The sequence below is a fragment of the Palaemon carinicauda genome, chromosome 22 (genome assembly GCF_036898095.1).
Source record: "Palaemon carinicauda isolate YSFRI2023 chromosome 22, ASM3689809v2, whole genome shotgun sequence".
In the NCBI taxonomy this organism is placed as follows: domain Eukaryota; kingdom Metazoa; phylum Arthropoda; class Malacostraca; order Decapoda; family Palaemonidae; genus Palaemon; species Palaemon carinicauda.
The window spans coordinates 50,291,001-50,306,831 of record NC_090746.1 but is presented as its reverse complement, the minus strand read 5'-3'; the positions used below and the strand labels follow the sequence as shown (position 1 = coordinate 50,306,831).

General features: G+C 44.7%; 1 protein-coding gene across 2 annotated transcripts in view; it reads right to left on the bottom strand.

Moving 5' to 3' along the window:
* Nucleotides 1–15,831, bottom strand: part of Taf2 (TATA-box binding protein associated factor 2) — a 365,232-nt gene that overhangs the window by 40,946 nt on the left and 308,455 nt on the right. For both annotated transcript variants that reach the window (XM_068346184.1, XM_068346183.1), the window contains exon 19: nt 8,456–8,612. In XM_068346184.1, the coding sequence (XP_068202285.1) occupies nt 8,456–8,612 (157 nt within the window). The remainder of the gene's footprint in view (nt 1–8,455; nt 8,613–15,831) is intronic.

The following is a 15,831-nucleotide window of genomic DNA, read 5'->3' as shown; positions in this document are numbered from 1 at the left end:
AGGAAGGGTTTATCCTTAAATCTCTAAAAGAAACGAGTATCGAATTATGCTAGTAATTCTAGGAGATGTGCTATCTCCGATTGAATTCATAAAACCATCCAAGAGGATAAACGAGGACAACGTTACTAAAGTATACTAAAACGCATTAGGCTAGCCTAACTCGAGTCGGGATCTTGGCTACGCTACATCACCGAGGCCCTATCGTATACTATCGAAACGTTAACAGAAGAGGAAATATTACATGTGTAATCTTATCTTCACTAGTATAATTTGCCTAAATAGCTATACAGTAATTCATTAAAGCTAAATACCAGGGACGTCGTACTACTAACTAAATAAAGCATTTATGGCGTACGACAGCGGTCCAAAACGGCCGCCTCCGGTGATGGCTCTGCTCCACTAAACACATCTAAATTATGCAAATTTAACTGTGAGAAGGGAGCCAAAAAATTATACACAGGAAAAATTAAATACTCAACTTTCCAGAGGATTAAGATACTGGAGATTGCATACTGTATATACTCGTGTAATGTTTGATTTTTGAAGGCCTACTTTTCAGTTAAAAAAGTAAGGGTCGAACATTACACGAGATATATATTTGAAAAAGTAAAAATTTCTGGCCTACCGGTAGGTAAACGTAAGCTACGCCTACGCGAACATTACACTAGGCTATGCTACCTACCGGTAGGTAATCGTAGGCTATGTTTACACGTATATAAGGCTACCTACCGGTAGGTAAACATAGGCTAGGCCTATATATACAATAATAACCATGTTCATTTAACACCACGCATATTATTAGCATGAATTTTATTTCCTAAACCATCATAAAACGGACAAATCTATTTTTGGGTGAGATAGCCATGACGTGCTGATGGAAGGTTCCTTCAGTAGCTTCCTAAGGGTATATTTGACTACAGTAGATATTCCCAGAAAATTAAACTAAAGGTTTCACAGAATTCTAACTTCTGGCGCGAGTACCCATAAGGTTTCCCTTTAGGATATCGTATACTAACAGGGGACGTATGCTTGACACGCCACATAGCTATCTGCACCCCACATAGCGTTTACGCTTCGAGGGGGTAGAGTGGCAATTATGGGAGGAGCCATTCCAAAAACTCTCCTCCTACGCTACTGTTATGGTACCTAGCGATGTAAACAAACGGCCGCCATATTGGCCGACGTCACATCCATCCGCTCCAAATCCCTTCCACCCGGCGTATCCACCAGCCTCCAAGATACAATAAGAAAGGGAGGGGCTTGACAGGTCAGAATAGAGAGTTTTGGGTGGGTCCATCAGGACGTCATGGCTATCTCACCCAAAAATAGATTTTTCGCTTCACTCAAAATCCGTTTTTTGGGCTCAAGCCATGACGTGCTGATGGAAGTGTACCAGAGAATTAGTGTATCATGGGTGTTTTCCCCAATTCAATAGTGCTTTTGACTTCCAAACAATATTCCTTTGGTCTGATGACCATAGAGACCGTGACATCTCCGTTACATGTCACTCCCAATGGCATAAGCTATGACATGGCTTCCTGCCCCCCCTGGCAGGGAAGTCCTAATTGGACGTAGGAAGATCTTGAAGTCACCTGTGGGAGAGGACTCAGCCTTGGACGAGGGACTTGTCGGTCTCATTGACATGTCCTGAGAGATAAAAACTTTTTGTGGGAACAAAAATATCACATTTCTTAGGTGAGTATCTCTACCAAGAGCAGTATAATGAGATGAATTATAATGCTGATAAAATTAGGATAATTAAAACACTAAAACAGTAGTATATTTGGATATAGTAGGGCGAAATAAGACGCATTTGATAGCGAAATTTCCATTTATTTGGGAGAATTTCGCAATAAAAATGAAATAAGATGACAACTTATTTAACATAAGAATATTTGGATACAGACATAGGCTGGAGATTGTCAAAGACGAAGGTGTGAAATCTGAAAAGATCTTGCCACAACACACGTAAGTTCCGGTGGAACTGGAAAGTCTTTGACATTTGAAATACACTTCACGTCCAATAAACATGTGGCACACGTGTAGAAGTCTATGTCACTTCACCATACGGAGGAACAGTCTCTAGTGACACTGAGTGGCACTTACTAACACTATGTATCGCACAAGGGTCAACACAGGCACCCGTTGAGTTAGTGTCCAAAATAACTCACTGTCCTTTGCAGCGTTAAGCAGCAGGTTTTAGTACACTACCTGCGGCTACTACAAACCGTTTGAGTTCTTGCACCTGCTTCGCATAGTGTTTGAAGAACACTTTCTAGGATTTCCAGCCTGTGAAGGATCGGAGGCTCTCGAAATCCATTCTCTGGAAAAAATTAATGGAAGAGGCGACTTTTCTAGGATCATGACCAGCGGGTGTACTGTCAGGATCCGCTCTGCGAATAAAATAGGTGATCTTCGCCCGTAATTGTTTGAGTGACAAATCACTTCCCGACGTTTCGCCTTTAAAGAGTTGTCCTCCGCCAAAGTCTGAAGCTCTACGAAGATAGACCTTAAGACTCTCTACTGGGCATAGAGAGAGATCTTCCTTCAGAGGGCAGATTCTCCAAGGGCCCCACCTCTTCGTTGGAAGCTCATTCTTTGCCAGGAACGTTGGGTTAGGGAAGAGGGTAAGTTCCCCTGTCTCGGCGAACTGTATCTGGCCCTCCTCTCTAGATAAGGGCACTATTTCACTGACCCGCGCTCCCGAAGCGAGAGTGAAAAGGAAAATCACTTTTTGTGTCAGGTCTTTCAGAGGGCAAGATTCATTGTCCAGGCTAGAGGCAAATTGAAGCACCTTGTCGAGAGACTAAGAGATAGGTCTCGGTGGGGGTGCGGGACGGAGTCTAGCACATGTTTTTGGAATTTTGTTAAAGATTTCGTTGGACAGATCAACCTGGAAGGCATAGAGTAATAGTCTTGTCAAGGCCGATTTACGAAGGTGAATGAAGAAGGACATACAAAAATCCATAGAGATTTCCGAAGGATTCTTCGCCTTGACAAAGGACACCCACTTCTTCCAGGAAGACTAGTATTGCCTTCTGGTAGACTTTGTTTTGTATTCCTCTAAGAAGTCTAAGCACTTCTTCGATATTCCAAATCTTTTCTTCACAGCTAGTGAGAGAAAATTATGAGATGAAGGTCTCGGGTTTTCCTTAATGAAGCGAAGACAGTCAACTTCTGGACCTGCTGGGAGAGAACTGGGTCCGGCAGGGGGATTAGCTTGGGCTTCAGTTCCAGGATGAGAGGGAACCAATTGCTCCTCGGCCATTTGGGAGCCACTAGGGCTGCCGTTCCCTTGAAGGTTCTCAGCTTGGTGAGGACTTTCAGCAGAAGGTTGGTTGGAGGGAACAGGTAAATCTTGGTCCACCTGTTCCAGTCCTGGCAGTAGGGCCCTTATATGTTGAAGGGTCAGCTTCTTGAACTTGTTGTTCACGATGAACTTGTTGAGAGGGGATAAGTCCAGAAAGACACTGAGTTTGTCTGAGTCCTTCTTGGGAATGCAGTATAGCCTTCCCTGGAACCTGATGGACTTTACTCTCTTGATCACGTTCTTGTTCAAGAGTTCTCGAACATATTCTTCCAGAATGGGGGTTGATCGTTGGAAGAAATGATGAGAGACTGGTGGAGGTGATATCCAGCTCCAGCCCAGTCCTTTCTTGGCGATGCTGTGGGCCCAAGGATCTTAGGTCCAGCGATCCTGAAACTGGCGGAGTCTTCCTCCCACAGGAAGCACTTCATTGCTTCTGGTTTTCCGAGGGCTTACCACCTCGGCCGCCTGCTCCTCTTCCTCCTCTCCCTCTGGAAGGACGTCGAGAGGAGTCTCTGCTGGAGCCTCTACCTTTGGGGCGAAAGGTAGTGGTCTGCCTTTCGTAGGCTGGGGTGAAAACTGGTGATTGGGACACCACCGGCTGAGGGACCAATTGAAAGGTCTGTTGTGGCTGAGCCACTAATTGAGGAGTAGCGGGAGCCGGAAACTGGCGTTTAGCCTGACGCTGTTGGGAGCGTGACTTGTTAGGTTTCTTTTTAGGCTGGGGGGCCCTCATCCTGAGAAGACTTCCTTTTGCGCGACAAGCCACACTTATTGAGAAGGTTCCTATTCTTAGTGGAGGCTCTGTCCACAATATCTTTCACCAGATCCATGGGAAAGAGATATTTACCCCAGATGTTCGAGGAGATCAGTTTCCGGGGTTCGTGTCTAACGGTTGCGTCCGCAAACACGAACTCTCTACATGCCCTCCGAGCCTTGATGAAGCTATATATGTCCTTCAACAAGGTGGCGAGGTGGGTCTTCGCGAGGACCATGTAGACGGTGGAGACCCGAGTATCGGAGGACATTGTCTCAAGGACCACCTGAAGAGACAGAGAGGCAGCCAGCCTCTCTTTTGTGTCCAATTCCCGATGGAGGAGGTAATCCGTGAGCTTGGGAAGGTTCTCGTTGAACTGACGTCCGGCGACGTCAGGTTCCAGCTTCACAACCGAGAAAGTTAGCTGGATGTCCTTCCAGCTCTTATCGTCCGGGGGTAGGGCGAGGGAGAGGCCTACATTCCTCCAATGTAGGGCAGGGTTTGTTCTCCTCCACCGTCTTTAACACAGCGGTCAAGGCCTTTTCAGCAAAGGGGAAGACCATGGTGGGGGAAGCAAGAAATGACGGGTGTTTCTTGCTTAGGACTGGCACCTTTGAATTGGTGTAGCCCCTGCTCTTGAGGCAGTTGGCCAGCAGAGCCTGAGCCTTGGAGTGCTCTAGCACGATTACCTCATTCGGCTCGGTCTCCTCCTTGGAGGATGGCTCAGACTTCAGACGGACGAAGCAGTCCGGATAGGCCTCAAAGCTAGGGTAGAATTCCACCTCTTCTAGGGGAACGGCACCTAGCTTAGTGTTAATCACGATGCGTCCTGTGGTGATAGGCATAAATTTCGCATGCCATCAGGGGTTCGTCACCGAGCACTCGGGGAGATCCTTGATGGAGATCTCCTTGGGCGCCTTTTTCAAGCCCAGTATCTCCTTCCTGATGTTTTCCTGCCCCTGGCGGAGCTTTTCATCCAGGAATGCTATCAAGACCTGGAGGGTATCCTGGGAACTTGCTGGGCCGGGTACTGGGGTGGCCGATGTGGAAGGAATTGGCTCGGAGGTCGCAACGGAAGTCACAGAGGGTGTACGGGGAATCTCGACCTCAGAATCCGGGGACTCCACCAGGTCCTCTTCTTCCTCCTGACCCCCTTCCATGAGGGTCCTCTCGGTGTCGTCGGAGACCTCCGACATCCTCTCCACCTCGTCGATGTGGCACTGTCGGAGGGCGGTCGAGACATCCGGTTCGACCATTAGTTGGACGCACGGGATCTCGTCCTTGGGGATGACGGCATCCGCAGATGTTTTGGGGAAGAGCATGGCTCTCATCTTCTCGCTTGGGAGATAGGGCCCCGTGGCGTTCTTTTGAAACCCACGCACCCACTTGCGCAGGGTCTCTCGGGCCTTGTCCCTATCCTCCGTAGACGGAGGGTTGTCGAACGCCTCATCCAGCAGTTTCTTGCACACGGTGCAGACCTGCGGGTCCCAATAGCAAAGGTCCCCTTTTAAGGTGGAACAGCCGGCGTGGGATCGGCATGCCCGGTGACCATAAAAGTCCGGGCGACGAACGCTGCAGAAGGCGCTCTCACACTTCACCAACTCCTGTAAAAGAAAGAGGCTATGAGTACTTGAAGTCAATACAAAAGTGACTTAATTTAATCTTAGATTAGGACTAAGTTTAATTATTTATAAGATTCCATGTATAAGCTTAGGATAGTTAAGCTAGAAAGGAAGGTAGGGAAGACACATACTTGTGTATCCCGCCCAGTCCATTGCCGTGACCTCTCAACGTAACTAATTCCAGAGGGCTGAGTATGCCCTGGGAGGAAGAGGAACACCCATGGGGGATGAGCCAAGCTTAGTCTTCCTACAGAGAATTAGGAACGATAGGAGGGAAAAACCGAGTTCATTCAATTAATTGAGAAGGAGGGGTATGCAAAACCCTCTTCTATAGGATAGGTCCCGGCAAAAGACTACACATGGATGCACAGAATATGCTGGAAGATTATTTACTGTACAACTATACACAATAGTTTTCAGTTTAGGGTATCTCAATACCATAAGAGTACTGGCTATTATCCACAGCTGCACAATAATCCCTGCCGGCCTGGTAAGGAGTGATTGTCCACTATAATGTACCTGAGTGTCGCCGGCAGCAGGGCGGCATGCCGGGGGCCCGACCAGCGCCGGCGGATCTCCATCAGGAAGGAACCCTTCTAAGCCAGCAGTCTAAGTGGCAAGGAGAAAGGGTAACGCTATAAGGTGATGGCAGATCACCGGCGTGCCGGCGGCTCCGATAGCCGGCAGGTAACCGGCAGCGGTATACCAACAAGGATACTGACATGACGATGGTACTGGTAGTGAATGGGCGCCGGCACAAGATTTAAGGAAAAGTAATCGTTACTTTACGGCTGGAGCTTATTTAAACAATACAAGAATATGGTACTCAACTTTCCAGAAGAAGGCGAGGCCGAAGATTACGACATGATGCAGAAAATAAGCAAAAGCTGGGAAAACACAACTCCTAGGATGCGCTACGGAAAGTGGAATGGATTTGGCGCAGACGGATGTGACGTTGGCCAATATGGCGGCCGTTTGTTTACATCGCTAGGTACCATAACAGTAGCGTATGAGGAGAGTTTTTGGAACAACTCCTCCCATAATTGCCACTCTACCCCCTCGAAGCGTAAACGCTATGTGGGGTGCAGATAGCTATGTGGCGTGTCAAGCATACGTCCCCTGCTAGTATACGATATCCTAAAGGGAAACCTTATGGGTACTCGCGCCAGAAGTTAGAATTCTGTGAAACCTTTAGTTTAATTCTCTGGGAATATCTACTGTAGTCAAATATACCCTTAGGAAGCTACTGAAGGAACCTTCCATCAGCACATCATGGCTTGAGCCCAAAAATAGTTTTTTCCGCTACGAGTAATTACTTTACCATAACGTAGCAGGTATGAAGCTAGCAAACAGTAGGGTTGCGTATGTTATAACGTGATATGGTTAATGAAAAAATAGGCTCATTTTATTTTACTTGGTATGGTACATTAATTGATATTAATAATAAACCAAAAAAAATGTTCTTAATTGAATCCACGTTTTTTTTCTCCAAGTTCGAACGCTAGTTTCGGTAACTCCAAACATTTTTGCAGCTTGAACGTTATTTGTCGTTTCAGCGGCTGCAATAACTTGAAGCTTGAATTTTGCAGTAAATTTTTTATATTTCTTGGTAGACATCTTGATGGGTTGAGTAAATTCTTATTCATATATATTGTGAGAAAAAAAAATGATTAGCATAACGGGTAATTATAATTACCGTAATTACCTGCAATGGTAATTTGTTACGCAAAACGATGAACTAATTTTGTTTGCTACTTGTAGTGTTTGCTTGGTTTTGAAAGCTATTAGGCGGTGATGATAATCGGCAGTTCGCAACAAAAGTGTTAGCTAGAAAATGTACGCTGAATACTCAACTGTTATTGTAAACAGATGTTAGTATGTAGGTGTTGTTCCGATTTGTTTTATACATTTGTTTGTCGCACTTAGGCATAACCCCTACTTTGTTGGTAATTATGGTATGCTGGAGATAAAAGAACATTGAAGCATAACATCTAGCCTACTGCCAAAATCAAGACTCGAACATTACATGAGGTATATGATGAATTCATGATTTCGAAGGCAAAATAGGGGGGTCGAACATTACACGAGTATATATGGTAGTAATAATCAATGAAATAGTAACAAAACCGAGAGCTGTTGGGAGATACACCGTGCTTAATTCGCCACTACAAAAGGAATGGTTCGCCGCAGTAGTACGGGAAGGGGATCCACTGGGTAACCTTAATGACGGCTCCCCTTCAATGTCGCCACTCTTCCCCCTCAGAGCGAAAACTCTATTCGGGGTGAAGATTGACGTGTCGTATCAGGAAATACGTCCCCTGATATTATGCGATATCCTAAAGAGTTATTTTAAGGAGACTTGCACCAGGAGTTAGAATTCTGGAGACCTGTGGTCAATTCTCTGGGAGTATCACTGTAGCCAAATACCCCTTAAAAAGCTGCCTAAAGGAACCTTCCATCAGGACGACATGGCTGAGCCCAAGAAATTCTTTATGAAGCTAATTGAAAAATACTTAAATAAGAAATAATTAAAAGTTACCTAACTTAAAAACAAAATATACATGGAAAATCTCATATTTACCTTTACATTTTTGATGCTCAAAAAATGTAAATTTTCACTTGAAATATTCTTAGGACATAACATACTACAATACCCAATACTGTACATTATTATTATACCAATAAATGATTTAAGAATTTTCTCGTCTAGAGAAGCTATTTGCTTGCCACTACATGAATACTACAACAGCCAATCAATAGCTATCTTACCAAAAAACTGAGGATAAGCTGCATATGACTTGAATATGTCAGACTTTGGAGGTAAATGACCATTCTTTTGTATAACTCTAATAGCTTTCAGACAACCCACTGTTACTCTCAACTTGTAGCAAGGTAGCATCTTCTCCAAGTTGAGAAAGCGCGTAATCTGTAATTAAGTAACAGACTATACAAGAGATTCATGGATTTCATGAAAATAAAAGATATAATTAACAATATGACAAATTCATAGGTAATTTGTATTTTTCCTAACTATACAAACCTTAGCTATTTAATAGGGGTAATTACTTTCGGCGTAGCTGAAATGACGAGCCATTAGAATTTTAACGAGGGTTTACTACCCCACTGCTAGTTAGCGGGGGGGGGGGGGGGGGGGGGGACTTGCTAACCCCCCCCCCCCCACACACACACACATGTGCTGAGTTCACTTTGCTTAGAGGTAGGACTTCACGGGGGATAGGGCTGGCGGGCAAATTTGACTAAATAGCTAAGGTTTGTATAGTTAGGAAAAATACAAATTATCTAAGAATTTGTAATTTGTTCCGTAACTGAAATACAAACCACGCTATTTAATATGGGTGACTCAACCCTTAGGAAGGGTGGTAAGTCCCGGCCATTACTGGCTTTTGGCTTTTTATGCCAGGGGACTCAGTATCTGAGTGTGTCAGCACTCAACAATAAGGAATCCCTGCACCTCACTAGTACAGTACCTTGCTCTGCAAGGGCTGCAGCCCACGTAAGCTGTGTGTGAAGGTATAAAGTGTGACTCGTCCTAGGAAGTTGACCTGAAGTCCTTTAGATGGAAACTTTAGGCTAGGACTCTCCCAATACCACCTCATCAGGGTATGGGGACGTGACAGTATTAGCTTAATACTAGGAACACAAGGAAACATGGTTTACCTACAGTGGTTTGAGGTCAGCTGTGCAGAGACCCCAGGATGTTGCTTTCCCCAAGGGAAGGGAGGATGAAGAAAAGAATAAGGGCTAGACATACCTTTTCATTCACGCAGACTAAAACCGGGTAACAATGCCCTCAACCTTCTGCTACTTGTCCATTAAGGAGCCTGAGGTTTTAAACCAGCTGTTGTGCAGCCACCACAGGGCCGATGGAGAACGTATCGAGCCTCCTGTGGGTTACGTCTTGCAGGTAGTGGGCTGTTAAGGTCGTCTGACGCTTCCACACCCCTGCTTGTAGAACCTGCGTCACTGAGAAGTTATTTTTGAAGTCCAGGGACGTAGCTACACCCCTGACATCATGTGCTCTAGGGCGACGTGACGGAAGAGGGTCAGGATTCAGGGACAGATGGATTACCCTATGAATCCATGCTGAGATAGTATTCTTGGTAACCCTCCTCTTTGTCCTCCCAGTGCTTACAAACAATGCTTGCACTTGGGGACGAACTGCAGCTGTTCTCTTAAGATATAGCCTCAGACTCCTTACTGGGCACAGTAGGAGATGTTCTGGGTCATCTGGTACAAAAAGAAGACTCGAAATCCGAAAAGAGTCGAACCGAGGGTCCGGCACTCCCGGATTCTGAGTCTTAGCAACAAACTCAGGGACGAATCTGAACGTTACCTCCCCCCATCCCCTTGAATGGGCGATGTCATACGAGAGACCATGAAGTTCACCGACTCGCTTGGCTGAAGCTAAAGCTAGTAGGAACACCATCTTCCAAGTCAGGTGGCGATCTGAAGCCTGGCGTAATGGTTCGAAGGGAGGTCTCTTAAGAGACCTGAGAACTCGAACCACGTTTCATGTGTATAGAGATCTAATATTATGCTGTATATTATTTACATTACGTACAGTTTATGAACATTAATGTACATTTGCTTTATTATTATTTTGTAGAAGAATGATATTTATTTCCATTTATCTTTTCCTATTACACATACTGTAAGACCACTTTTTCATTATGCATCGTGGCAACAATGTAATTATATGTGTCAACACTGCTTTTCTTTCCGCCATGTGCATATAGTAGTCAGTCATTGTTCAGTGGTCACTGTATCGACAAGCATGGACCTGCTTCCCGCTGCTTGTCACATTTATGTCCGTTTATCTTCATTATACAAGATTTTAAAGAACCTACTAGTTTAAATTGTCACCCTCCATTACATTGATCACATGGATGTATGTGGCAGTATCACACACATGGCGCAGTGAGTAACCGGACGTTATGGATTCCAAGACGACGACCGCCATTGCTGTTTACTTCTCGTCTCGTCTCGCACATTGGATCCCTTACAGTGACTCGAGATTTTAACTACAGTGTCTCTTAAGAACGATACAGTGTTTGTGCAGTGCAGGGTTAGAGTGTCAGTGTGTTACAGTGCTGTGTTGTATTATGTTAGTATCCTTGCCAACAATTTTTTTTAGGACATTTGAACTCTGGGGCCATCTGCGTCACTGAGAAGTTATTTTTGAAGTCCAGGGACGTAGCTACACCCCTGACATCATGTGCTCTAGGGCGACGTGACGGAAGAGGGTCAGGATTCAGGGACAGATGGATTACCCTATGAATCCATGCTGAGATAGTATTCTTGGTAACCCTCCTCTTTGTCCTCCCAGTGCTTACAAACAATGCTTGCACTTGGGGACGAACTGCAGCTGTTCTCTTAAGATATAGCCTCAGACTCCTTACTGGGCACAGTAGGAGATGTTCTGGGTCATCTGGTACACAAAGAAGACTCGAAATCCGAAAAGAGTCGAACCGAGGGTCCGGCACTCCCGGATTCTGAGTCTTAGCAACAAACTCAGGGACGAATCTGAACGTTACCTCCCCCCATCCCCTTGAATGGGCGATGTCATACGAGAGACCATGAAGTTCACCGACTCGCTTGGCTGAAGCTAAAGCTAGTAGGAACACCATCTTCCAAGTCAGGTGGCGATCTGAAGCCTGGCGTAATGGTTCGAAGGGAGGTCTCTTAAGAGACCTGAGAACTCGAACCACGTTTCATGTGTATAGAGATCTAATATTATGCTGTATATTATTTACATTACGTACAGTTTATGAACATTAATGTACATTTGCTTTATTATTATTTTGTAGAAGAATGATATTTATTTCCATTTATCTTTTCCTATTACACATACTGTAAGACCACTTTTTCATTATGCATCGTGGCAACAATGTAATTATATGTGTCAACACTGCTTTTCTTTCCGCCATGTGCATATAGTAGTCAGTCATTGTTCAGTGGTCACTGTATCGACAAGCATGGACCTGCTTCCCGCTGCTTGTCACATTTATGTCCGTTTATCTTCATTATACAAGATTTTAAAGAACCTACTAGTTTAAATTGTCACCCTCCATTACATTGATCACATGGATGTATGTGGCAGTATCACACACATGGCGCAGTGAGTAACCGGACGTTATGGATTCCAAGACGACGACCGCCATTGCTGTTTACTTCTCGTCTCGTCTCGCACATTGGATCCCTTACAGTGACTCGAGATTTTAACTACAGTGTCTCTTAAGAACGATACAGTGTTTGTGCAGTGCAGGGTTAGAGTGTCAGTGTGTTACAGTGCTGTGTTGTATTATGTTAGTATCCTTGCCAACAATTTTTTTTAGGACATTTGAACTCTGGGGCCATCTGCGTCACTGAGAAGTTATTTTTGAAGTCCAGGGACGTAGCTACACCCCTGACATCATGTGCTCTAGGGCGACGTGACGGAAGAGGGTCAGGATTCAGGGACAGATGGATTACCCTATGAATCCATGCTGAGATAGTATTCTTGGTAACCCTCCTCTTTGTCCTCCCAGTGCTTACAAACAATGCTTGCACTTGGGGACGAACTGCAGCTGTTCTCTTAAGATATAGCCTCAGACTCCTTACTGGGCACAGTAGGAGATGTTCTGGGTCATCTGGTACACAAAGAAGACTCGAAATCCGAAAAGAGTCGAACCGAGGGTCCGGCACTCCCGGATTCTGAGTCTTAGCAACAAACTCAGGGACGAATCTGAACGTTACCTCCCCCCATCCCCTTGAATGGGCGATGTCATACGAGAGACCATGAAGTTCACCGACTCGCTTGGCTGAAGCTAAAGCTAGTAGGAACACCATCTTCCAAGTCAGGTGGCGATCTGAAGCCTGGCGTAATGGTTCGAAGGGAGGTCTCTTAAGAGACCTGAGAACTCGAACCACGTTTCATGTGTATAGAGATCTAATATTATGCTGTATATTATTTACATTACGTACAGTTTATGAACATTAATGTACATTTGCTTTATTATTATTTTGTAGAAGAATGATATTTATTTCCATTTATCTTTTCCTATTACACATACTGTAAGACCACTTTTTCATTATGCATCGTGGCAACAATGTAATTATATGTGTCAACACTGCTTTTCTTTCCGCCATGTGCATATAGTAGTCAGTCATTGTTCAGTGGTCACTGTATCGACAAGCATGGACCTGCTTCCCGCTGCTTGTCACATTTATGTCCGTTTATCTTCATTATACAAGATTTTAAAGAACCTACTAGTTTAAATTGTCACCCTCCATTACATTGATCACATGGATGTATGTGGCAGTATCACACACATGGCGCAGTGAGTAACCGGACGTTATGGATTCCAAGACGACGACCGCCATTGCTGTTTACTTCTCGTCTCGTCTCGCACATTGGATCCCTTACAGTGACTCGAGATTTTAACTACAGTGTCTCTTAAGAACGATACAGTGTTTGTGCAGTGCAGGGTTAGAGTGTCAGTGTGTTACAGTGCTGTGTTGTATTATGTTAGTATCCTTGCCAACAATTTTTTTTAGGACATTTGAACTCTGGGGCCATCTGCGTCACTGAGAAGTTATTTTTGAAGTCCAGGGACGTAGCTACACCCCTGACATCATGTGCTCTAGGGCGACGTGACGGAAGAGGGTCAGGATTCAGGGACAGATGGATTACCCTATGAATCCATGCTGAGATAGTATTCTTGGTAACCCTCCTCTTTGTCCTCCCAGTGCTTACAAACAATGCTTGCACTTGGGGACGAACTGCAGCTGTTCTCTTAAGATATAGCCTCAGACTCCTTACTGGGCACAGTAGGAGATGTTCTGGGTCATCTGGTACACAAAGAAGACTCGAAATCCGAAAAGAGTCGAACCGAGGGTCCGGCACTCCCGGATTCTGAGTCTTAGCAACAAACTCAGGGACGAATCTGAACGTTACCTCCCCCCATCCCCTTGAATGGGCGATGTCATACGAGAGACCATGAAGTTCACCGACTCGCTTGGCTGAAGCTAAAGCTAGTAGGAACACCATCTTCCAAGTCAGGTGGCGATCTGAAGCCTGGCGTAATGGTTCGAAGGGAGGTCTCTTAAGAGACCTGAGAACTCGAACCACGTTTCATGTGTATAGAGATCTAATATTATGCTGTATATTATTTACATTACGTACAGTTTATGAACATTAATGTACATTTGCTTTATTATTATTTTGTAGAAGAATGATATTTATTTCCATTTATCTTTTCCTATTACACATACTGTAAGACCACTTTTTCATTATGCATCGTGGCAACAATGTAATTATATGTGTCAACACTGCTTTTCTTTCCGCCATGTGCATATAGTAGTCAGTCATTGTTCAGTGGTCACTGTATCGACAAGCATGGACCTGCTTCCCGCTGCTTGTCACATTTATGTCCGTTTATCTTCATTATACAAGATTTTAAAGAACCTACTAGTTTAAATTGTCACCCTCCATTACATTGATCACATGGATGTATGTGGCAGTATCACACACATGGCGCAGTGAGTAACCGGACGTTATGGATTCCAAGACGACGACCGCCATTGCTGTTTACTTCTCGTCTCGTCTCGCACATTGGATCCCTTACAGTGACTCGAGATTTTAACTACAGTGTCTCTTAAGAACGATACAGTGTTTGTGCAGTGCAGGGTTAGAGTGTCAGTGTGTTACAGTGCTGTGTTGTATTATGTTAGTATCCTTGCCAACAATTTTTTTTAGGACATTTGAACTCTGGGGCCATCTGCGTCACTGAGAAGTTATTTTTGAAGTCCAGGGACGTAGCTACACCCCTGACATCATGTGCTCTAGGGCGACGTGACGGAAGAGGGTCAGGATTCAGGGACAGATGGATTACCCTATGAATCCATGCTGAGATAGTATTCTTGGTAACCCTCCTCTTTGTCCTCCCAGTGCTTACAAACAATGCTTGCACTTGGGGACGAACTGCAGCTGTTCTCTTAAGATATAGCCTCAGACTCCTTACTGGGCACAGTAGGAGATGTTCTGGGTCATCTGGTACACAAAGAAGACTCGAAATCCGAAAAGAGTCGAACCGAGGGTCCGGCACTCCCGGATTCTGAGTCTTAGCAACAAACTCAGGGACGAATCTGAACGTTACCTCCCCCCATCCCCTTGAATGGGCGATGTCATACGAGAGACCATGAAGTTCACCGACTCGCTTGGCTGAAGCTAAAGCTAGTAGGAACACCATCTTCCAAGTCAGGTGGCGATCTGAAGCCTGGCGTAATGGTTCGAAGGGAGGTCTCTTAAGAGACCTGAGAACTCGAACCACGTTTCATATGTATAGAGATCTAATATTATGCTGTATATTATTTACATTACGTACAGTTTATGAACATTAATGTACATTTGCTTTATTATTATTTTGTAGAAGAATGATATTTATTTCCATTTATCTTTTCCTATTACACATACTGTAAGACCACTTTTTCATTATGCATCGTGGCAACAATGTAATTATATGTGTCAACACTGCTTTTCTTTCCGCCATGTGCATATAGTAGTCAGTCATTGTTCAGTGGTCACTGTATCGACAAGCATGGACCTGCTTCCCGCTGCTTGTCACATTTATGTCCGTTTATCTTCATTATACAAGATTTTAAAGAACCTACTAGTTTAAATTGTCACCCTCCATTACATTGATCACATGGATGTATGTGGCAGTATCACACACATGGCGCAGTGAGTAACCGGACGTTATGGATTCCAAGACGACGACCGCCATTGCTGTTTACTTCTCGTCTCGTCTCGCACATTGGATCCCTTACAGTGACTCGAGATTTTAACTACAGTGTCTCTTAAGAACGATACAGTGTTTGTGCAGTGCAGGGTTGGAGTGTCAGTGTGTTACAGTGCTGTGTTGTATTATGTTAGTATCCTTGCCAACAATTTTTTTTAGGACATTTGAACTCTGGCGCCATTTCTCTCAGCAGCCCCACCACACGTCCTCCTTCTTTCATGCATCGATGGTGACTGAGGCCCAAGGCTCTCGCCCAGAGGCACGCTAACTCACCCCACCCGCCTCCCCTCTGATCGCAACACACATTCGCTCATCTCACCCAACTGCCGCTTATTTCACAAGCTC